Source organism: Bombus vosnesenskii, unplaced genomic scaffold (assembly GCF_011952255.1).
Source record: "Bombus vosnesenskii isolate JDL3184/JDL3185 unplaced genomic scaffold, Bvos_JDL3184-5_v1.1 scf7180000013264, whole genome shotgun sequence".
Taxonomy (NCBI): Eukaryota; Metazoa; Arthropoda; class Insecta; order Hymenoptera; family Apidae; genus Bombus; species Bombus vosnesenskii.
In genome coordinates this window covers 2,399,637-2,422,920 of record NW_022882924.1, presented here as the reverse complement: position 1 = coordinate 2,422,920, position 23,284 = coordinate 2,399,637, and the positions used below count along the sequence as shown (strand labels likewise).

Sequence of the window (23,284 nt, the reverse complement as noted above, 5' to 3'; positions counted from 1 at the left end):
CAATTAATGATGTATAAATATTTTGCTTGAATGTCTAATATAGTTTTTATTAGATAACACGAAACAAAATATTGAACAGATATATATATTTAAAGTTATGAAAAAATGCGAAGATCAATGTGGTTGTAGAACAGGATTATAATTATCATTGCATAATTATGCAAGAAGTAGATTTATAACATATGACACAGCAGTGATAGAATATATGCATATGTTTATATAGTGCCTTACCCTACAATCGAAATGATCCAAACATTAAAGCCTAATATCAAACCTGTTTTCCTTCTTGGATACATTGTTTCTACACGATTGTAAAGTACAGTCTCATAGACGATAATAGAATGTACAACAATGAAATGTTAAAATTTTTCTCTAGGTATTGAATATACAAAAAAAAAAAGTATTTCAAATTGAAATCTTCGATTTTTTCTTTAATATTGTGTAAATTTCTTTTGTTTTTTTTTTTTTTAACAATCTGAAGAACTTCAATTTTTTACGCCAAAGCACTATATTCACTTGTCAATGTTAATGCCTAGCTATAATGTATTTACTTAAGAAGATACAGATATAAAAGAATTTTTTATATAAAAGGGAATATTTTTTTGCCTAAAATCTTTGTAATTTTTTTTTTCTTGTCAAGAATGCAAATGTACATTAATACTACGTGTTTTATCACATGTTAGTTGAATATAGATTTTTTATCAAAAAATTGTTTCTGAATATTTTCTATTATTTGAATATGTTTATTGTATGGAGCATAAAGTGTATCTTTTCTTTTTTTTTTAATATATGAACACAATTAAAAAGTTTGGAACATTTCAAATGTTGAGCATCATATATATTAATAAAAGAATATGTCCGAATGCAACATTGCTTAACTCTACATATACATTATAATATCTATATAGAATTTTTATACCTTTCATAACAACAAAATGACTCTTCTGAATAAGTTTTAACAAATTGAACACAAGAATCACCTACAATACAGCAAATTTCATGCATATATTAAACAATGCTAAATGTTGAACATGAAAGTTGCAAAATTTATACTACATATTTGATTAAAATTCCTTAACACAGTCTGCTCAATAATATTCATGTTGTATCTGGTTATATCTTTAGAAATTTATCTAAGAGCACTAAATGTATCTAGCAACAATATTCAAATTTGTGTCATCAAATAGATTTATATTATGTAGTGGATAATAATACCTATCCTATCTGATTTAAATTTTTCACATTTCCGTCAATTTTGTGTTTTAGAATATAAACGAAAAGTTCATAAAATGATTTAACCATATAAATTAATAATGTACTAATAAAATACACTGCATACTGCATTTTACATACAATGTTAATTCACTCTTAAAAGTAATTCTCACATTAAAATTGCATAAATAAAGTGAAAGTTACCTTTATGAATAACTCTATGTTACAACATAAATTGAACAAAATTGCATACTTTAAATATGTATGATATTAAAACGTTCGCGTATGTGTGAAAGGTTCAAAAACCAAACACTAGTAGTGTTTAAATATAAAAATTAAAGAATATTATTTTGTTACATCTATAAATATAGTAATATGTACATTTACACAAATATATCTGAATGAAACAATTGTAGGTAAACAGCGAGATGCAAAAATAGTAAACTATTGTAACACTCAAAATACTGTATGAAGTAATAATTAGGAGGCTTATTTATTTGATTTGGTTTTTGAGTCCTTCATACATAGATAATTCCCAAATATGAATCAAACATATATTTATGTTGTTAACAAAGCAAGAGCATAAATTACTATGATGTTATCAATTGTCTACAATATACAAGAATTGAATTGAATGTACACATTTGCATTAGTATGATAGAATTAAAGTTCCAACTGTGATAAGCTATAGATCTACTAACATCGATGATGTATATTCTTAAATGCTAAGTTTTAGTAGTTTTACTTAAAAGCAATAAGCTCAATATATTTTCATGTAGAGCATGATTAAAATAAATCATCATTTTTGTAAGTGTACGTTAATTATGAAATTCATGCACTTGTTAATAATCTTCTAACATAAATGATTATTAATAGAATCTCTACTGGAGGCAGTATGTATTATATAACAGGTATGATGTGCCTTTAAAGCGAAAATATACTAAATTTCTTTGCACCACAGACCTGCAAATTCTGAAGCGACATTGTTTCTCTCTGTTTGTTAACGCAATATAATAATATACAGTAAAAGTTGATTTGAACTTGTCAAACGTCATTCTCAAATCAGTGTTACTAGAATTTCAAAGCTTACATGTTTTGTCAATATTGTTATAGAGTATTACTATCTTAACAAGTTGATAGATCATATTTTCTAAATTCTCTATTTTTTCTTTGCTATAACAATACTGAAAAATAAGGCGAACTTTGAAGCTCCAGTTATCGTGAATACACTACATATATACACATGACAGAAAAGAATTTCCTTTGAAACTCTTTATCTCTATTACATGATAGAATTTCAAATATGAAATGTTATTTAATGAACTGAGATCGCCTGTATAAGGCATTAAAATTTATTACATATAATTTAAAGAAGAATTGTATTCAATTTAAGAAATTCACTTAAAATCAATACTGCTTCCTCTCGAAATACCTACAATCTATCTCCTACTAAATCCTTTTTTCGAGGATTAATCAGAAAGAGTGCCACAAGTGATATGACATTTATCTTTTTTACGTCTTACACACCAATGACTTAATTCATTATAATTAAATTCTGACTAATCTAATATTTTACAAGCAACCTTGCATCCGGAATTAAACATCTATCATTCAATTAATTATTTATGTATAACATGTAATAATGCAACATTTCTCATCATAAAAAATCGTAAGCCTTAGTCGTAATTCGAACAAGGTCATTTGTAATTACAGAATGGATAATTCTCGTCATTGAAATGTTAATAAACCTGTTCCTAATACAAAGACGTTCATATTGAAATGTAAATAATAGTCTTACTAATAACAATATATTTTTAGAATTGCTATAAATGTCATGTAGTTTTACATCAAAACATAAAATTTTTAAATTGGTAAAAAAATGTTGTAATCTTATTTATAAAAAGGAACAGATTTCTTAACTACTTTCATAAGGAGGGATTCTTTATACTTTAAGAGCAGCTTTGGGAGACCAATGATGGAACCGGGTAGGTCCTGTAGGGTAGGATGGTGGATGAATCCATTTGTTTCCTCTGTGACCCATAAAAGGAGGTGGAGATGGACCACCCAAAAAATGAGGAGGCATAATGTTATACCATGGTTGACTTATTGGATGAGGACCATAGCCCATACTGAAGGAGTGACCAAACCAGGAACGGTTTCTATTTAGGTGCAATCTCGGGCTGTTTAGATTGCGTTTCCTACCTGTACCATTATTGCTATGCTGTTGATTTTGATTAGCAGAGCTTAGTGGTTTTGATTTTTGTTGCTGATCTGTATTACTAGTCAAAGGGGATTTCTGTAAGACATAAAAATATATTATTTCTTATTTAATTTTTTTAATTACTTTTCTTATCTCTTATTATTAAGAGAAAAAAAATATAGATATGTACATAGGAACATATATTAACCTGTATCTTAGTCGGCCCCTCAGATTGTTTATTTTCCTTTTCTAATCCTTCATTTCCTTGAAAAATTGGTACAGTATTTTCCTTATCGTCAAATGATGCCAATGTACAATATGACCCTTTGCTCTCTCCAAATCGGCAGCAAACTTCATTGGGATCAACCCAAAGCGTTAATTCTACTGGTAATGATAGATCTTCGTATTTTACTCCAGCAGCATTGGCAGCACTCTCCAAAGTTGCATCCCTCCGATTATGACCATTTACACGAATACAACGATAACCTTGGCCTTTGAATGGCTTGTCAGGAAACCAATGATTTTTAAAACGTTCCGTCAACAATTCCACCAAACGTCGTTTAAAACATTCCAATTGATCAGGACTAAATTTTTCGTTTTTTTCTATCAGCTGTACTAAGAATAGTACTGCTGCAGTAATCTCGTTGCGCATGTTGTCTTTGTCGTGTACCAAGTTTATAATTTGCAGATGAAATTCTCCTTTGATGCTGTGATACAATATTCTTGAAAACTAAAGTATCATTTGCTGAAGCTGATGTGGAGCACATAGAGCCCTTCTGCACCGCAGCAATGCCTAAATTTTGTATGATCTATGATGTTTTTCTTTTATTTTTGTTTGGAAAACAGCTTTTGCTAAGCTATTTTAATGTTACTTTCACATGCGCAGTTTATTCCAATTATTTCTTATTATTCCTACCTGAAATTACATAAAAGATTATTAATAACAAATCATTCAAAAGTTCAATGTTTTATAAGTTTATATCCACTTATATTCTATAAAACTAAGCTCACATATGTGTCTATAAAAATCTTGTTTGTTTGTTTTTCTAATGGCCAAATGGGAAAAAACATTTAGACAAGTAAATTTTGATTATATTAAGTACACATGACTTGTTGCATTATATTATAGATATGTATATAGACACACAAAACGACTGATTTCGTTTCACAGTAGAACTACACAACAATATGTTATGAGTATTAATTAGGTTATGAACCATAATAACTCAGGTTAGGAAAATCATTTAAAGAAACAATATTGACGAATTACACCGCAATCACGACGATTAATAATCAGAAACAAGGCAAACGGCACCATTGTAAGGTACATCAAATTTGAAAAAACGATTGTTTCGAAATAATGAGCACAACGAATTATGCCAGCTCATTCTTGTCGTACCAGGTCGTGCCGTGAGCGATTGTTCCTGAAATACCACAACTCACAGTCTTCGTGATTATTTATTTATCATAATATTTCACTGCTGCCGCGTATACTTTCGTTTGATATACATAAAGATTTAGTACTAATATTAAATTGACCTCTTACAATTCAGTGATGAAAATTCCGTGTTACTGGTGAAACTACTACGTCTTCTCTCTCTTTAAATAAACGTACTCGACCCAACACGTGTTACGTTGCATCAATGTCCATGAAGTATGTAAAAAAATATAGACCTTCGATAGTTGCTCCTATTTGTAATATTACAGATATAGAAAAATAATTTTAAAAACATCAGATTATAACTTACACTCTTAATATAAGATCCTAAGACAGGATCCTATATGTTTTGAAAGAAATTTAATTTATATAAAAAGTGATTTGTCTTCATTAATTCGTGTATAGATTTGGGATTGTTAATTTCAGTTCTTAAAGATTTTTTACACAGAAACTAGAAACCTGAACGAAATTTATTAAAGTTCTAAACGTTTTAAGCTTTTATTATTAATAGTGAATGTAAAAAGTGACAAAAATGTTAGTCAAATGAAAAAATTTTAAAACATTCCTAAACCTATCAAAATTCAATTCGTAGCTTACTTCTCAACTCAACCTACCAGGATAAATACTGAAAATAATCTGTAACGCCCTCACACATTACTCATAGTAAAATTTTGTATTTACACACGTATTGCTTTCAAGATGGCCGATATAAGTAGAAGTTTTCCAAACATTTTAATAACAGGTAAATTTAATAACCACTGTTTTTCTAAAATAAGTAAATACAATAGCTGCTTCTAAAATTTGTTCATTAAGAAATTAAATAAAATGAAATAACAAACTCTTCGTATTTAGGTACACCTGGGGTAGGAAAAAGTTTACTGTCTCGTATTTTATGTCGAAAAACTGGATTAACTTGCATTGAGGTTAGCGATTTTGCTATTGAAAAAGGCTGCCTGATAGAATATGATGAAGTATATGAGTGTCCTATTTTAGACGAGGAAAAGGTAATTTATAAAAGAAATTTTAATGAAATATTTATGAATACTATATTTTTCAATCGCAGTTATTGGATGAAATGGAAGACCTTATATGTCAAGGTGGAATGATAGTTGATTATCATGGATGTGATTTTTTTCCTCACAACTGGTTTGACATTGTTTTTGTGTTAAGGACAAACAATACCATTTTGTATGATCGCCTGAAGCAAAGGGGCTATACAGGAAGAAAGTTGGATGATAATATACAGTGTGAAATATTTCAAATTATTCTTGAACAGGCAAGAACAACTTTTGAGGGAGAAATAATTCACGAACTGGCAAGTGATAACATAAATCAAATAACAGACAATGTAAATAGAATATGTCGATGGATCAACCAGTGGAAATTGGATAATCAAGAAGAATAATTTAACTCTATAAGTCTTGTTATTTTATTTTTTATACAATAGTGCCTTTATTTTACTATTTTAACACATATTGTTTTACAAGGTTACAGAATAATATTGTTTAGTACAAAAACAATAAACAGACAAAGATAATGTAATATTATTCAGATATTAATAAATAAAGATTTAAACATAGAATAAAATGTTTATACTTATAAACAATAAATACATTACAACATACTTTTCACATTAAAATGTAAAATAAAAATTAATGTATATGTTACACTACAAATGTTTTATATGATACTAAAAATTATGTTCATTCTATTATACCTAGATCATGCTTTAATTTTCTTAATTTGGTATTTATACTATCATAATATTTCATTCGTATAAGAAGTGATTCTGCCTTTTTGATATTTTTCTGTCGAAATGCATCTGCTACTTCCCTATATGAAAAATGTGTTTATTAGTTAGTTTGAAAATAATGGATTCATTTTTCAGTGAAAAAAATATTACTTTGTTAAATTATTTAGCATAATTTCATTCTCTTGTACTAGCTTCTTTATTTTCTCTACGTCATCTCCAACATCTTCTATTTCTTCATTTTTCTCCATGATTTCCATTAAAAATTCTGCGTTCATATTGTCCGTTTCTTCCGATATTGTTATGTCATTTAATTTTAACATGTATAATCCTCTTTTTAGTGGATGTATTAATGTGCTATAAGCATTATTCACTAATGATGATAGGGTTTCAGAAAATTGCTTTTCTTTCTGTAGAAAAAAAATATTTTGAGATAAACATATTAGTATGTCTATTGTAATCAGCACTGCACTTACCTCAGATTTGGTACCAAATTTATCAGGATGTAGCAGTTTTTGGAGCTCCTTATACTTTTTTTGAATTTCCGTAACTTTAACGTCATAACTTTTCGGGACTCCTATTATATCGAAATAAGTTAAATTTTCAGGTGGTTCTTGTAATACTTTACATTTGGAGCAAAACAAGTCAGATTTATATACAAAATTGCAGTTCCAACATTTTGACAAACTATCACTTGAATATTGTGATACGTTTGTTAAAATTAAAGGAGAGATGTAATTTTTATCTACATAATACAAATGTAAATTTTGTTGCTGTTGTTTAAGATTTAGGTACAAGACGTTATACTTTTTTATAAAATTAAAAAAAGATTTTCTGAAGTACATAATTTCGGCATAAGGTTATCATAACTTTATTATGTCTTGATATCGAAATAAACACTTATAAATACGTAAATTTTAACCAATGACAAAAGATTAACAATTAACAACATTAAATATTTGTTAATTGTATAAACTATAAATGATTTGATATTATAAGGGAAATCTATTTATTAGGTTGTAAAATATCACGTCAGGTTATATAGTTCGTGGTTCGAATTAGTATCAATAAGGAGGTAGTGTTCCAAATAAAGTTTCAGTTATAAATTAAAAGTAAACATATTATGCGAACATGCCGACCTACGAAATGCCATTATTAGTACGAATAGCAAACAAGGTATCATATTAATTCGTAATACGTTTTACAAGATACATTTAATATATTTCTTAACCTCGAAATAAATTTTTTACGTTATAATTAACAATTAAAATGACAAATTATATTTGTAGGTACAATATGCATCTGTCTTGAAGAATGTGGCAAATTCTATATTTGAGACAGGTGGATTTATTAGAAAAATTGAAAATTGGGGTGATAAGCAACTTCCATGCGTAACATCTGCTCATGGTAGAACTAATACACACGCTAGGTAGGTATTTACAATTATTTTCTTTTGTACATTTAAATAATATGTCTTAATCAGATAATCCTTATTATATTCAGACATTTCATGATTTGTTTTGATATGCCACCATCTCAAATTTGTAAACTCGAAGATGATTGTGGAAGAAATATAAGTATTATTAGAACAAGTGTATATAAACAAAATATTCCACCTAAAAATATACGATGCACATGGGAAGAAGAAATGTTACCTCCACCTTATAGGTAAGTACTTTTAAACTTTAGATAACGTCTTTATATATTTTATCTGTAATAACTGTTTCATATATATTTTTTATTTAACAGACCCAGTGTGTTAAAACTTTTAGAACAAGCCAAGAAACATAAGCGGTACAAATCTCAATTCAAGTATAATTCTGGTCTTAATTATTATCCTTTCTTGAAATGAATGAATTGCTCGATCACGATACAATATATATATATATATATATATACAATACAATACGATATATACACGACACAATATATACAATGTATATAAAATGTAAATAAAAATTTGGGCAAAGCCAAATAAGATGAAAATAATTTAGTAAATGTAAAGGTCACCTAGTTATGTTTTTTGTAGGTCATTTATTAACTCATATTATCAATACATTATGAAAAATTATTTTTATAATCATCAAAAAATATTTGTACAAAATACTTAATATAATTATATATCATTTATCATTATACAATAACTATAATAGTTATCGTTTCACGCGTAACATGAATTTTTTAAAGTATAATTTGGTTATACTGTAACTCGTAAGGGATTGGACAGTAACAGTAGCAGAGTTGCCAGCTGTTTATACCGATAGCTCTTTTTTATAATTTATTTGTAATATTTAACAAATGTGTATAATCAGCCGGTTGTGTACCGTTGCACAATATATTCTTTTCTTTTATATTTGCAAATAAATCGCTTTTTCATTAAAGAATGAATTTTTTAACAGTTTTTAAATACATTAATAATATATGTTCGATGTATTATCGTTCAAAGTATACTTCTCAATTTTCACAGATTGAGCATAGATGTGTATGTGCAACATTGAGATTGCTCATATCTTTGAAAAGGAAAGTACACAAATTTTATAATATTGTACTTGACTATCTCCTAAATTAAATGCATAGAAAGTCATCTGGCACGCGCGAAGATGCGTTTTGTGCACCATTTACAATTGGACCACGATAAGAAACATTGTTGTACAAGGAAATTTTGTCCGTAAGTCTAGTGTATCATAAAGATAAAATAAGAGACGCGAATGTAATTGGAATTTCTTCGAACAACATTTAGTTTTAGACGAACAGCTTTACATATGTCTGGTATTCCCGAAATTAATACCACTTTGATTAGCACCCTTATTGCTGCCGTACTGCAGACTAATCACACCCTGTCCAGCCCTTAATTGTTCTTCGGTGAAGTTACGTACATTTTTATCCGCTTCTTTTGGTCCGATGCTTGGTTTACCATAGTTACCCGCCTAGAAACATAAATTTTAAATTAGAACACCAATACAAAATTATTCGTTAATAAAAAATTTTCGTAAGTTAATTATGATTAAACGATTAATACTATATTCAAAGAATTGTTTAAACTTTGCATAAAGATGTTTTAACGTTTCTATAATATTGCTGAATAGCTTCACCAACTAGTTTCAATGATGTCGGTGTGGAGACGAAACGTTGAAACACTTTCAAAAGGATATAACTAACCTTGAATTTATATTAAGCTAGAGCTTTCGAAGAAGGAAAAGATGTTACATGTACATATACCTTTCTACCGAGGGATTGCAAGCAAATTACGACTGAATTGAGATTTTGTCTTTCCCACAGATCGACAGTTTGGAAGGTTTCTTGGGCTGGAACACCTAGCATTCTCGCAGCATCGAGGAATGCATTGATATTCTCCATACACTTGAAGGCCAAACTAGTCTTGTTAATTTTCTTCACCGATCCCTCTTTAATATCGTTCACTAGTCTGAAAAATGAAGAACGATAATTAATTATGAAAAAATCGGAGCAACAACGATCAATATTGTTTAACAAAGTGTAACTACTTGCAAAGAAGGACTCCGTCTCTCAACGTTTCATAGAAATTATCCATATCCCCGTCGGTGTTTATATTCTCACCGGTGATCGTTTTGATCCATTCCAAACATTCCTGCGCCAGTTCCTTGCTATATTTGCTGTTGATCTGTAACAGAAATGCATTTACGATCAGTCTCAGTTTCCTTTGGGAATCCAACAATAACAAAAGTTACGAGATTATCGAAAAGGTAAGATTGATAAAAAAAAAAAAAAAAAAACAGAAATCAAAATTTCTGTCCATCTATCGTCGTATAAAATTCTGATTTAGAGAAAATGTTCCGGTTTATTAGACGTCTTAATTTATGTTTTATTATGTCAGAGATTTCACGAGATTTTCGTCGATCTTTCGAACTCGAAGGGGCACGAGCCACTAGCGACTGCTTGTTATTAATTATGCGATGTGCCAGTGATCCAAGTAACACATCCTGTAGGGTCTGCGACATGAGCGTGGCCGGAGTCACTGACCCAACTTGTTTAAACACTTTGCTCGTTGTTTCTTCGAGGTGTCTCGCAAATCTTCCCCGTGAACGAAAGCATCGTTTCGCAGAAAGTTTCTGCGCTGTTTAAAAATGATTAAAGACGTAGTATGTATTCTCATTTACTTTTCCATTGTCAAGACGATTTCCAGAGTAACATTTTTTTGTCGCTTTCTACGTTTCTGAAGAGGACATAGAACAAACGACGAAATGCTTACCGATCTATCGATATAGAAGAGAAACTTTAATCAACCTAGGAAGACAAAAATCTCTGCTTCAATTCCAAAATAAGGATCAGAAATTCTTTTGGCCCCTTCCGAGTACCATACTCGTTTCTGAATTCAAGATTTTACAAAAGACGTTACGAACGACCACGGCAACAGCACACCACGAGATTCGTATAACCTGAAGTCCGTGGAGAACGCGTAATGGGCGCACAGTTATTCACGTAAAGGCTACCTAAAAAGGAGAGGTTCGTAAGCATGGACCGTCGCATTCATCCCGATGCAGTATGTATATTCCGTTAGGCATACGGTGTCTTGATCGTGATGTATTTCACGTGTCTGCGTCGTAAAACGACCAGTCTTGTGATCCTGTGCATGCAATTAGAATAATATACTGTCGATTTGGCGTCTGGTATCCTTGTTCTAAGCGTGGTGGTAATCAGAATTTTGCAATATTTGGAGCATCGTTGCAAATATCTCTTGGTCCGGTATTTTCATTTTTCAGATTCTTCGTATTTTCGAATACGTTGAATTGATATATCAGAGTTCGTAAGCGTGGAATAGTAAATTTTATTAAATCAACTGTAAGATCGAGAGAATCGAGCAACCGGGAGGCCAAGCGTATTAATTATAAATTATAATGTGAATCTGTCAGAATTCTTGTTACAGACATATAAACCAGGAAGTTCATAAACAATGCCTCGTTCAAAGAAGTTTCACGATAGAGGTATTCACTTTCTCCGAACGCATCATTCGGCAGTCCGTTGAAATTGCATCCTAATCACGGAAGAAGAATATGCACGGGCAATTACAATGTGCAATTAATAAGGATAATAGCGATTGTTAAATTCGAAGTGTTGGAACTTTCACGCAAGTGTGGATCTTGCTTCCTCTAACTTGCTCCTGTTATTTCGCTATTTCGCGGAACATTTTGTTGTTACGACTTAGTCGCCTTAGTCTATAAGACGTCAAAAGGAAATACGCGATATTTCTGTATACAAGCAAACTTTTTTCCGTGTTAAAAGCTATCTCGTTTCAAGCAAAAAAACATCCTTTGCTATATTATCACTCGTATTTATGTAAGTGTTTCTAGTTTCTCGTATCTTTGTTTGAAATAGATGCTTTGAACGTTGTTATCATAAAATCACATAGCATTATCGTTATCATACGATCACAGAGTCTCGAGTATCCATAATAGCAGAAAACATGTATTACATTAATGGAAGGAAGATTACGAGCGAAACTCAGATTAATTTTCTTCGATTGACATTTCTTTTATTTAATATAAATCCTTCGATTCTTATAAATATTATATTTGTAATCTTTGGGAAGTGATAGCAGGTAATCTGTGTAGTTACAAGTGTTCTTCTACACCCGGTTCCCCATAGCCAACGATAACATTCGATTCGTCCTCAACGACATCCACTATCTCCGTGATATAAGCCCGTGTATGATGTAGAACACGATGTGAATACTATATTTAGATATTGAGTAAGCGCACGATAATTTCATTAACGAGGAAAGAATGACGAGGAGCGTTGAAAAATGCTGGCGGTTTTGGGGCAACCGAGTGGAACGAAGCAAACACCGTTCCGAGCGACGTGTCTCGCTTATGAAAGTACCTTTCAGATTACTTAATACGGGATTATAACATCGGCGAGTCTTCTATTGTAAGGTTGTAGCTCTGCAAGATCATTTGCATAAACTCGCGGCCACGTCAGCGGTCGCTTTGCAATTTTTGCTTGTGTAATTATTCCCGTGCGTCGCCGTGTTTGATCTTTCGTTTCCAGTAATATCTATTATTATACTTATTACGAACGCGAATAAAAAAGATCATTCGCCTTTTAACTTTTACAGAAATTAATTCTAATTATTGCGTCGTCCGTTTCCATTGCTCGGACAAGCTGAGAATGTTTTTCCTTTTAATTGTAATTATCGTGTTTTCATTTCGCGTTTTCACCTCGTTGAAAAGAATTGTTGATCATAACGAAAAAATATGAGAACCTAACACGATATGCCAGGGAAACGATTATTTTCTATTTTGTTTCTTTCGTGATCGAGAAACGAATCTAAAAATAACAGTCGCACGATAGACGCACGTTAATTTATCTAACCTCGACCAAAGAATAGCGCTTATCGTTAGGTTAAATTTCACGAAGGCAACGTACAGGTCTTACAAAAGCTACCGAGGCAAAACGAAATGTTTAGGGACAGGGTGTGACGTCTACCTATATAGATTCCGCTGCATACCAGGCGATCTTGAAGCTGGATCTTCTCGAGCAGGCTGCTCAAGTTGGAAGGGCGTGGTGGAGCGCCTATTGTGTCGAAGATTATGTGGGGTTGCAACAGGCGAACCCTCGTTTATATCATTTTTCTTGCTTCTTCCGACGAGCGATGCTTCCGCTATAAAAAGTACGCTCGAACGTTATCTTCTTTATAATTGACTGGAGTTGTTTATAAAAACTGTATGCTTTTGGCAAGAAAAATATTCACGGCAGATTCTACCAAGAAACAGGCATGTTTGTCGAAATTGTCTATCACGCTCAAATAACATGACGTAAGAAACGACGTGTCGATATTAGATTATTTTACGTGATCATTGCACTTTACCCGATTAGATATCGCGTACTTGTTAAATTTTTAAACGACGCCGTACATTTTTGTTTACCGTCGCGTTTCCATTTATTTTTGGACAGAAAAATATTTAGACATTGGTCTTATCTTTTGTCATTGGAATGTAAGAGTTACTATTCCCTGTGCAAAGATATTACAGGTTTCTTTCTGTAATCTGTGCATCTGATATCTGAAAGGAACGCAATTTGTCGCAGTCACGCAGATCGTTCCGCGAAGGAACGCAGCTTGTATGGAAGATTGTTGCAAGCGCAAGTGTGAGACGGTTGCCGGGGCAAGTGTTTGCAGTTAAAGGATTGCCTCGTGTCTCTCTGATACTTGCGACAACGACGCTTTTAACGGCGCCCTAGCTCGTTCACGGTCATGAAAATTGGGTCAGAGGCCTGGCCATCAATGAGTCGCTGGACAAATTGAAGGAATTGCTCTTCTCGAACAGTATGCCACCAGCGAAATCATTTTCCTCGTTACACCAAGTCCACTTAGATTAATTTATTGGTCATAGAATTAACGTTGTTAACTAACTTACGATCGGAGATGAAGCCTACGATTGCTTCGTTGATTGATGCAATAGGAACATGTTTCACTCGAAAGTGTCTCTGAATTTCTTGCAAATATATCAAAATATTACCGGTTATAATTTATTAATAATTCGATTTGTTTCAATTTGAACATTATTGATGTTACTGATTATATAGAATTATTGGCTTGATCAATATTTTATATTATACACGTCGTTTAAGTTTGATTTATTTCTACAGATTAAAAAATTCCTACCAATAAATCACTTACAATTCCTCTTTGTCAGAGATAAGACGATTAAGTAGCAATTGCTACGAATCAAGCTGTATTCGCTGTATACGACGCAGCAATATTTCAACCACGTAATTTAGTTATCGATTAGACGATAAGAGACAGTTAGATCGATCGGCGCAACGATTTTTAAAAAAACCATCGACTAATATCTGAATAAATATTAAATTGACATGGAACTGTGATATCGAGGCATGAATCCTGTGAATTTTACAATTTCTCAGAGATGGAATTCGCTGTACAAGCAATGACGTAATGCTTCTGTATAATTTTACGCAATTCAAACTCAATTTTTTATTCTCTCTTAATTTAGCAGAATAAAACGGCCAGAACGAGTTCGGTACTACGAGATTTGCAACGTTCAGAACGCGTGATCTAAAATCCCTTTCCACGAATCGAAGGAAAAAGAAAAACAGATGGAATTGCATCGATTACGTCGATTCACCTTGATCACGAACGCAAGGAGAACAGCATTTAAAAGTGTCTCTCGTTCGACCAGTTTCCATATCGGTGCAAAAGATTTGCTCCTGAAACGATTGGTTGTCTAACGATCTATCTTAGGAAATAGATTATCTTAAAAACGACCTTCATCATAAATCTATAATTAACCTACTTTCTAATAAATATTCCGTAATACGACGCAGTTGCGATTATTTGTCTTTCAATAATTAATCAATTTTTGACTCGTATATGTCCTTCCGATAACTAATCTCTTTATCCCTTTCATCTTTATCTTCCACTCAATTTCTACCCATTCGAATTATTTTTACAACTTACTTGATTACGTTCTAGCGATGAAGAAGACACTCGACAATTTCTAAAGTACATAGATAAGTACTATCTACTTTACTGTCACCTTGATCGGTTCTTTTCCACGTTTTGTGCGGACAACTTTCCAGAAAAGCGATACTTACGATTACATTACATACAACGAACGTATAAAATTGTCTATGAGTTTAGTAACGAAAAAAATAAAAAAAAAAAAAGAGAAAAAGCGTAATCTAGATTCAAAAAAAATCGTTGACCTACTTTAAGAGGAGTCGCGATTGCGTAATTTTACGTTTCATACACGACACAGTTTCATACAGATACATAAGCGTGTTTAAACGCGAGTCTCCTCCAAGGTTGCCTGCCTTGTCGGCCATATAAGGACCTCTAAACGAGATGAAGCCCGAGCAGGTAAGACACCGTCGCCACGTCGATAACCATCTTGTGCTCGCACGTGAAACTTTGCAAGTTGAACGACATACTTTGTAAATATACGTCAAAAAGTTATACGATCGTCGTGAAACATTGCTTTCATACAGCTCATCACTTTTTTCAGCCATTTAGACCGAACATCTGTTGGCTGGGTCACACGGAACTCCATTAACTTTATTTTATTGAACAAATTGTCGCTTGTTTGTGTTACCGATGCCAGGATTTCGATTTGCTTGGCTTCTGATTAATTTCAATTGTATTCCACGACTTATACGTTCTGCTATATTATTCTACGAGTCCAGATATCGCTGCAGATATTCTTTATATCTTGTATTTTGTATTCGTCTTTTGTTCATTTATTGCAAGTTCCATCGATCGTTCGTCGCTATTTATGCGATCTTTGCTAACGCGCGAGATCTCGTCCTGATGGAAACTGATCGCATACGAAGTGGAGAAGTTCACGGTTGTTCCTCGACCGTGAAATTCCCTGTAGCACTCGTGGGAATTGGAGACTGTTAATTTAAAAGAACGCAAGGTCACGAGGGGAGATCGCGTCGTGGTTGCTGAGGTCTTTGCAACTCGGTCATTTTTCGCGGCCCGTGAACTGTTAATTAATTCTTCAGCAACTTTGAGCCCGTTCGGATAATTTCTCCTCCTCACGCGAAGATATGTAATACGAACATAATTTCTGTATTAATCTTTCATTCAGTTCCCTCGAGCATGAAGCTGAAATTCACCGGCATACGTAATTGCGGACAATTTCGTAAGATGTTCCATCATCGTGACGAACGATCGGTAATTAAAGCTATTTCAACTTGATAAGTGTCAAAGATACGACGTAAAAAAGAAGCTATGCTTCTTGTGAGTCACTCGTGAGCAAGAGAAAGTTCACTGCAACCCATGCACTTATACTTTATCACGATACTTTGCATCCGAAGAAATTCATGCTCGGACTTCATGATTACGGATCTCGAGGTTAATTTCTTTTAAACAGCCCTTTACTCAAATCGCTACCATATGGCGATCAAATATCAGATAACTTCGAGTACACCACTTAAAATAATTAGACTATCGAACTTGACAGATTTATTCTCCCATTAAATTCGATACATATCTGTTTGACTAAACCTAAACTTAAACCTCGCAATAACTGTATTTTTAATAAACTTGTATAGAAATTATCGTTCGTGTGTATATACATTTACGTGAAAATGAAAGATGCAAAACTACGCATAATACGCAGAAACGTAACATTTCTACAATGGAGTACTCGTTATAACGTTTTATCACAAGGTAAAACGAATTTCTATTTAAGTTCTATTCTTTTAGCCGTGATCATAAAAATAATTGCATAAAAACTCGCAGTCTAATCGTGAATTTAGAAATTTCAAAGGACACTGTCATACTAACCTCCATATCCAAGTTTATGAACAGTCACGCGTTGATGATGTTCGATGACACGTCGAATTAACGGACTAGCTTTCTATACGTTTTATCGAGATTTCTTCGAGTTAAGTATCTTTCGACGTATCTCGATGAATCAGAGTCGGACTTGGTGGGAATGTTCGTAGCGTGCTGTCGTAAAAAGAAGGAGAAGTAGAATGCAGACATAGGATATTCTACGGACTCGTATCTTGACTTGCTGAACAGAATTTGTATTGCACTGTACGATGTCCTTCGCCTCTATTGCCATGCTCGGCCTCGCGCGTCAGCTAATGATTTGTGCGTACAAATTTACGTAGCCAACGCGTTCTTGGTATTTCGCGATTTTAGATCGCAACTGCGAGAAACATCCGGAGGAATCTCGTTGGAACGACTTTCACATAGATACGCGATATTATTAAAAAATATTACGCGAATTCTACGAATTTATTCGAGAAGAGCAATTCTACGAGTTTAATGCTAGAACCAACGTAAGAGCAGTCAGAACGGACAATCCGTAATTCTTTTTTTATTAATTTCTAATCAGAAATTTCGCGCGATATACTTTTAGGGATTTGCTTTGGGTTAATCGCCAGAGAAACCTGCTGTAATAATCCTAAATTGAATTCTACGCGTAAAAATGTTAAAAAATGCGATTATTTTCGAAGCTTTTATTCTCGAGATTTAAATTTCATTTCTAAAGTCACCGATGACTACTGCGAGGATTAATTTTACTCACCCATGAAAGGAAATATTTTCCAAGATCTCCAACGCGTCTAGTATGTCAATTTACTGGCAGCTGTTAGCTACGAAGCGAAGATTCACGCGTGGAGATTCGAACGACGGAAGAGGAAAGGTCAGCAGCGGACAACAGGATTTGCTGGAAGGAGCCTGAAGGAATTTGCGTCGTAAATTCTCGTATCGATTGTTATATAAACGTAGTAAGGAAACTCGAATGGTAAGCAAGGAACGAGTGTTTCTCGAATGTTCGTCTTCGGTCATTCGTTCCTAAAATGGAAACCACTTTATAGTATTTCCGGTGGCTAATACAGATATCTTGTGCACAGGGATGAAGCACGCCTATTTTTAGAACCGTAGTATAATGCTGCACATTCATTCTCGTGCTTGGTTCACGGAAACACGTGGCTATAATTGTTATCTCTATTTTGTAACGAAACATCGGTCCCGTATGGTGTACCGTGGGGAACGATACAGAAGGCAGGAATTGAAATAACAGTTCTTAAAAATATCGTGCCATAAACCACAAGGGAGAAGCGTGTTTCAACTACAACATACGTGTAATTAGCGTGTTTGGAATTAAAAGCAGTCATGGTTTCGTGAGTGCTACAAATATCAGTGAAAACAAATGCTCTACGAAAACGTGGGCGTGGTATATCGCGTGCTATATCCTGGTATATGCTATAGTAACTAGATTCTGGATACTCGTACTAACGACTGCTGCATCTTAAGTATAAAATGTATTAATATCGATATTAATGTTATTCAAAAAGATAAATATTAATAGAAACATACAGCGTAACGAAATATTAGGCTTCAAAGTGGAGTATGAATAACAAAAAATATTAGCGGGAAATAATTACTGGAATAAGGTACAATTCTACTCTATTCCACATTTAACAGTCCCATTACCTATTATCTGTAAGAATTATTGTTCTTTTATAAAACTACCAAGCAATTTGTTTTCGAAGGGAAACATTGCACCGACTGACCCAATAATTATGAAAAATAATTACGGTTCGTGGGGTGAACCTTATACCGATAGCAACACTATCGTTGACCTCTCGTCATTCTATACGTTTGTTAATTTCTTCTAATATCGCAAGTGTAATATTACAATTTTCGATCGCGAAAATTCGCGAAGCCACGGCTCCATAATTTTGCCATTTTTAGAACGCAGCGAGATCTTATTCGCTTTCACCGATAATTGAACAAATGACACAATAACAGCGAAAAAGGAACAGAACCAATAAAGGAACGATCGCATTCCAGTAGCGATAAGCGTATCTTTATAATGAACATGCGTTTCTTCACGAGTGTTATAACGAGCGTCCTTCGGACTAGTTATTCGCCGATTGTTTCACGAGACAAAAAAAAGAAACGAGTTCGGAGCCGGTGCACAACGAGCCCTTTGTATTTCACCCCATTTTTCTCTCTCGTTTGATCGAGACGATGAATATCGCGTTTCTTTTTCTCATATTCTTCTTTTCTTTTTTTATATGGAACGTAGTTACTTTCCATTGTACGAGTACAACACGAGGATGACACAGTTCCGCTCCACTTTTTTGCTTGTAAGTTAATTAGGAAACCGAGGTTGCTCCTTTTCTATCAGTTAAGTACCGGTGTTCTTTATTTAAAGACGACGAATTTTTATTGGATCTGTGGTTTATTTTCGAATCGATCACCTTTGAATTTTAACAATCGACAGACCGAGAATCGAAATGGCGAGAGTCAAGATTTTAGAATTTAGTCGGATATTTCGATTTTCAGAAGTCTCGTCTTTCAGCCGCGATTCGACTTCACGACCGTAGAAAATACGACGAATTTGTTACAATAAGAAATGCAGAATGCCAGCAGCGAGGTTGATTCTCAGCTCTTCGATCGAATAATTAATCACGAAAAGAATATTTTATATATTTGTATATTATTTATCATATATTACATACGTGGCATTTTTATAAAAACCTTTATTTCTTTCACGCAGTCGATATTTTTTCTGAAATGAAATATACTAAGATAGATATCCTCGAAAAACATGGAAGTTATCGTCTCTGTACCACTAAAATATTTATAGTAAAAGCAACGGTTATGAAAACTTTATGAATGAACTCGCGTAACCCATTACGCGCAGTACTACGGTTTAACGTTATGAAAGAGTAACGTACAAATGGATCCCAGAATAGATGGTGATTCCACTGTTCACGTGGTAACCTGGAAATATTAGGAAGGCAAAAGGTGAGTCGAGGCGAAGGAATAAGTGTACCATGGCCGGTGAGTTTCGTTTCGAGGGACGCTCCCTTCTTTGGCAACTGGGACTCATTTTAATTCGCCGAACGAAAGAAAGGATCGGCAGCTGTTGCTCGAACAGACGATTCCCTCCGAGGCGAATTCGATGGAAACGCGCCAGCACTTGAGGTGTAACGAAAGGAAACAACCTTCGACCGTATCGAAATCATAAGATATACTTGACTTATCTACGTTTACGTGACGGCTTGTCATTTCCGTTCCGGATGAAATTGCAGTTCCCTTCAAACTGCAGCGAATTCGTTCACCTTCCTTTTTTGCTTCCAACCAAGAGAATTTGATTTTTATGCTCGAAGAGAATCAACATCGAACTATACTTTCATAGAAAGTTACTTTCCTGCGCAGTATATCGCGTATATTACGATCGTATACGACAAATTTATTTCGTACGTAGATTTTCTATATTTCTGCTAGCTGGCATCATCGCACGCGTGAACATCTGCATCTGCACGGAGTACAATGACAGTTCTATTCTGGAGAATTTGATTGAAATACGCGTTGACTTCTTATCGAGGAGGAATTTGATGATTAAACGAAGAGTTTATTTATACATTGAACGAAATTCTGATTATGAAACGATGGGACGCGAGCAATTTAATCAATTCGCGTTAAAAAAGAAAAAACATTTTCAAATGGTAAAATCACGTCACGATCTTCCTGTGGACAGTTACGTTCCTTCACGCTCCGCATTCTAATTACACTTGGGATTACTCCGCGATAAGCGTCATGGAATATCTCTGACACGAGCATCGTAATCTATATACACAACTGGCTGACACGTACGTACATATAGGACTAAGATAAACGTGTGAATTATTCCAACGTTCCTAAGCATTCAATAAAGCATCGCAACGTTCATCAAGTGCAAATTCCGTCTCTAATTCTCGATTAAACAGCAGTCAACAGACGAAACAAAACGCTATTAACGCTACAGCTTACTATTAATTCTCTCTTCTCGTTAATAAAATAATAATTATGTTTAGAAAACGATAACTGAATTTCGTATATAAACCCCTTAAAAATTACGTCAAAAAATTGTTCAAAAATTCTTTCCTCAAATATCGATAATCAATATGGAAAAACAACCACTTCTCTATCACGAGAGAAATAATTCATCTATCGTACAGAGCACAGGTGCAACGAACGTAGGACGCGTTGCGCGTGCGTGGCCACCCTCAGTAGGTCGAATTCCTCGAGGGATGGTCTCTCTCAGTAGGTCACGAAACACCAGATGAAAGAAATACGCGTTTTAAGGAAAAAAATTAAATTCATTCTTTACCTTTCTTTGCGCTTCTGCCGCGAATCCAGACTTGGTAGCCCTGTTGTTAGCCATTTTGTTCACCCTCGATCTGTTTCACTCAAAGGAAATGCACAAACAGAACGACGCCGATATTAACTACGAACCGTAACACGAAGTTCACCGTCCGATGATTGCGGCACGACTGACGCGCCTCGGAACCGTGTGCCGATCGGCAAGAGCAAGAGTCCTTTCGACGCTTATTGGCCGACCCGGGACTGGTCGAGTATTGAGTTTTCGTCTGACGCCGAGACACGTGACCTCCGTTCTCCAGTCTGGCACGAAGATGACGTCAGGCGCCGTCTCTGACGAATTCCTGGAGTCGCTTTCGTGCGGAAAAATTTCTCTCAGAGAGAATCTACAGGATATACCTATGGCGTGACAATGGTACGGGAGGATGCATTGTGTTTTAATCGAGATTATCACGGAGATTCGTGATTTTGGATGTCTTAAGATCGTAATATTCAATAAGCGAAGTAAAAGTAGCAGGACTATCGGAGAATTAAGAATATCGTGGGTCATAGCGGAGTAGAGAATGGTATTTCATAAAATTGGTATTTTCTTTTTAGTGAAATATCTATGCATTTACGTGTACACAATACGCATGACAGATGAAAGTACATACGGTATCAGAAGCGTAATCGTTATATCAGATCGTCCAAAAAGTTTCTTTCGTCTTATAAGGAAATAATGGATACACATTTTCCGTTTTATATTATTTTATCGAATTACGTACGATCCATTTTGTTCTATCGAAATAAAGATCACAACGTTCGACAGCTTTAGGTTTCGTGTTTGTATAAAGATGCGTCGTTGTAAAAGACGGGTCTGTAAAAGAAAGACGCTTTTCGGACAAACTAATATTTAACGTATGAAGCAAATCTCTGCGTAGGTTTCATTTTTACAGAAATTTCTGTAAGCATCCGTGGGCTAACGTTACAAAATATTCGATAAAAAAGCGCAACTTAACGAAGAAGGGACAAATGTGAAGCCATAGAAGTGTTAATCGACACAGTGGACGTTATTTTTAAGCTTATATATGGGGAAGTAAATTTTAAGGGGTCGTTTTTTTACAAACGTTGCTTTGTTAATTTTGTGTGCCATGTGTCTAGGCTCGTGGTTGATTTGTGTGCAGTGGTGACGTCAGCTTCAGATATAGGCTGACGAATGCTTCGAAAGGCACTTACTACGTTTTGAAACTGTTTTAAAATCTTTTATGTGGTAATCTTATCGTAGCTTTGTATTTAGTCATCGAGGGATAAGTATTTCGTTTTAATAACCCTTTATCCATTTCTGATAACTCGACGTGCAAGTATGATTTGTTTTTAAAACCTTTATCCGTTTCGATCTTATAATTTTTCCTTCTTGGTATTATACTAAGAAAATAGAAAATAAAGCTTGCAGTTTTATGCGAAACATAGTAGCACAAATTTTTACGAAACGAAAGAATGCCAGCTAGGTCGTAGAACCTACGATGAATACAGACTGTAAAATCCTTCGACTACCTTTATCCTGACCACTTTCTCGAGCCACTCTGTTGCTTTAGGACGCTACAACGAGAACTCGTTCTGGAAACGGAACTGGCAATAGAACGACAAAGAATTTTTTACGTATGCGTTTCATTTTGTTCCCTCGTTTCCAGTAAATCGAAACTTTCTTCCGACCCTAAGCTCTTACCCCTTCTATTCGCTTTCAAAACGAACGTGAATTCTACAAAACGAATATTTAACAAATATAACCACGTGATCCATTAAAAACGTATAAATCCAGTTTTACGTTCGCTATTAATACTACAAACAATTTCAAGCAACGATTGGTTCATGCTTTGAGTTACTTTGCTATTCGCGATATTTAATAAATTTCGTATTTCTAGTTCCCCTTTTCAGAGGACGAAATCATCGCGTCGTAGTCGAACTTTAAAATAAAATACATCAGTCAGATTCACGTTACTACGAGCTCGATGTCTTAGACATTTCCTCTGCAAGCTGCACGTAGGTTCTCGTACATCGGTTACTCGAGTCTCCGCTTTATTTTATGGACATTCGGTG

The 23,284-nt window shown here is 34.0% G+C and overlaps 5 protein-coding genes across 9 annotated transcripts; 2 read left to right on the top strand and 3 right to left on the bottom strand.

Annotated features, from left to right (window-relative positions):
- Positions 1-33: 33 nt before the first annotated feature.
- LOC117240031 (maternal B9.15 protein-like) lies at positions 34-5,086 on the bottom strand. Of its 4 annotated transcripts, none has more exons than XM_033505883.1 (3): positions 4,959-5,086; positions 3,621-4,328; positions 34-3,508 (listed from the first exon to the last, which is right to left on the bottom strand). In XM_033505883.1, the coding sequence occupies exons 2-3, from the start codon at positions 4,062-4,064 to the stop codon at positions 3,155-3,157; spliced, it is 798 nt and encodes a 265-aa protein (XP_033361774.1). In that variant the 5' UTR covers positions 4,065-4,328; positions 4,959-5,086; the 3' UTR covers positions 34-3,154. The 4 variants fall into 4 exon arrangements, with proteins under 4 accessions (XP_033361774.1, XP_033361786.1, XP_033361782.1 ...); XM_033505895.1 differs by having other exon boundaries at positions 4,952-5,063; XM_033505891.1 differs by having other exon boundaries at positions 4,812-5,023.
- A 356-nt stretch (positions 5,087-5,442) lies between these two features.
- LOC117240073 (adenylate kinase isoenzyme 6) lies at positions 5,443-6,393 on the top strand. The gene is made up of 3 exons (XM_033505932.1): positions 5,443-5,592; positions 5,703-5,854; positions 5,914-6,393. Exons 1-3 carry the CDS (start codon positions 5,550-5,552, stop codon positions 6,253-6,255), a joined length of 537 nt encoding a protein of 178 aa, XP_033361823.1. The 5' UTR covers positions 5,443-5,549; the 3' UTR covers positions 6,256-6,393.
- A 53-nt stretch (positions 6,394-6,446) lies between these two features.
- On the bottom strand, positions 6,447-7,521 carry LOC117240053 (iron-sulfur cluster co-chaperone protein HscB). Its single transcript, XM_033505912.1, has 3 exons — positions 7,077-7,521; positions 6,754-7,010; positions 6,447-6,683 (listed from the first exon to the last, which is right to left on the bottom strand). Exons 1-3 carry the CDS (start codon positions 7,443-7,445, stop codon positions 6,554-6,556), a joined length of 756 nt encoding a protein of 251 aa, XP_033361803.1. The 5' UTR covers positions 7,446-7,521; the 3' UTR covers positions 6,447-6,553.
- A 113-nt stretch (positions 7,522-7,634) lies between these two features.
- Positions 7,635-8,954, top strand: LOC117240080 (probable 28S ribosomal protein S6, mitochondrial). Its single transcript, XM_033505942.1, has 5 exons — positions 7,635-7,776; positions 7,890-8,029; positions 8,104-8,268; positions 8,350-8,479; positions 8,533-8,954. Exons 1-4 carry the CDS (start codon positions 7,732-7,734, stop codon positions 8,450-8,452), a joined length of 453 nt encoding a protein of 150 aa, XP_033361833.1. The 5' UTR covers positions 7,635-7,731; the 3' UTR covers positions 8,453-8,479; positions 8,533-8,954.
- Positions 8,620-21,527, bottom strand: LOC117240061 (myophilin). Of its 2 annotated transcripts, none has more exons than XM_033505921.1 (4): positions 21,219-21,527; positions 10,104-10,240; positions 9,820-10,024; positions 8,620-9,527 (listed from the first exon to the last, which is right to left on the bottom strand). In XM_033505921.1, the coding sequence occupies exons 1-4, from the start codon at positions 21,270-21,272 to the stop codon at positions 9,357-9,359; spliced, it is 567 nt and encodes a 188-aa protein (XP_033361812.1). In that variant the 5' UTR covers positions 21,273-21,527; the 3' UTR covers positions 8,620-9,356. The 2 variants fall into 2 exon arrangements, with proteins under 2 accessions (XP_033361812.1, XP_033361816.1); XM_033505925.1 differs by lacking the exon at positions 21,219-21,527 and adding an exon at positions 16,886-17,024.
- Positions 21,528-23,284: the final 1,757 nt, after the last annotated feature.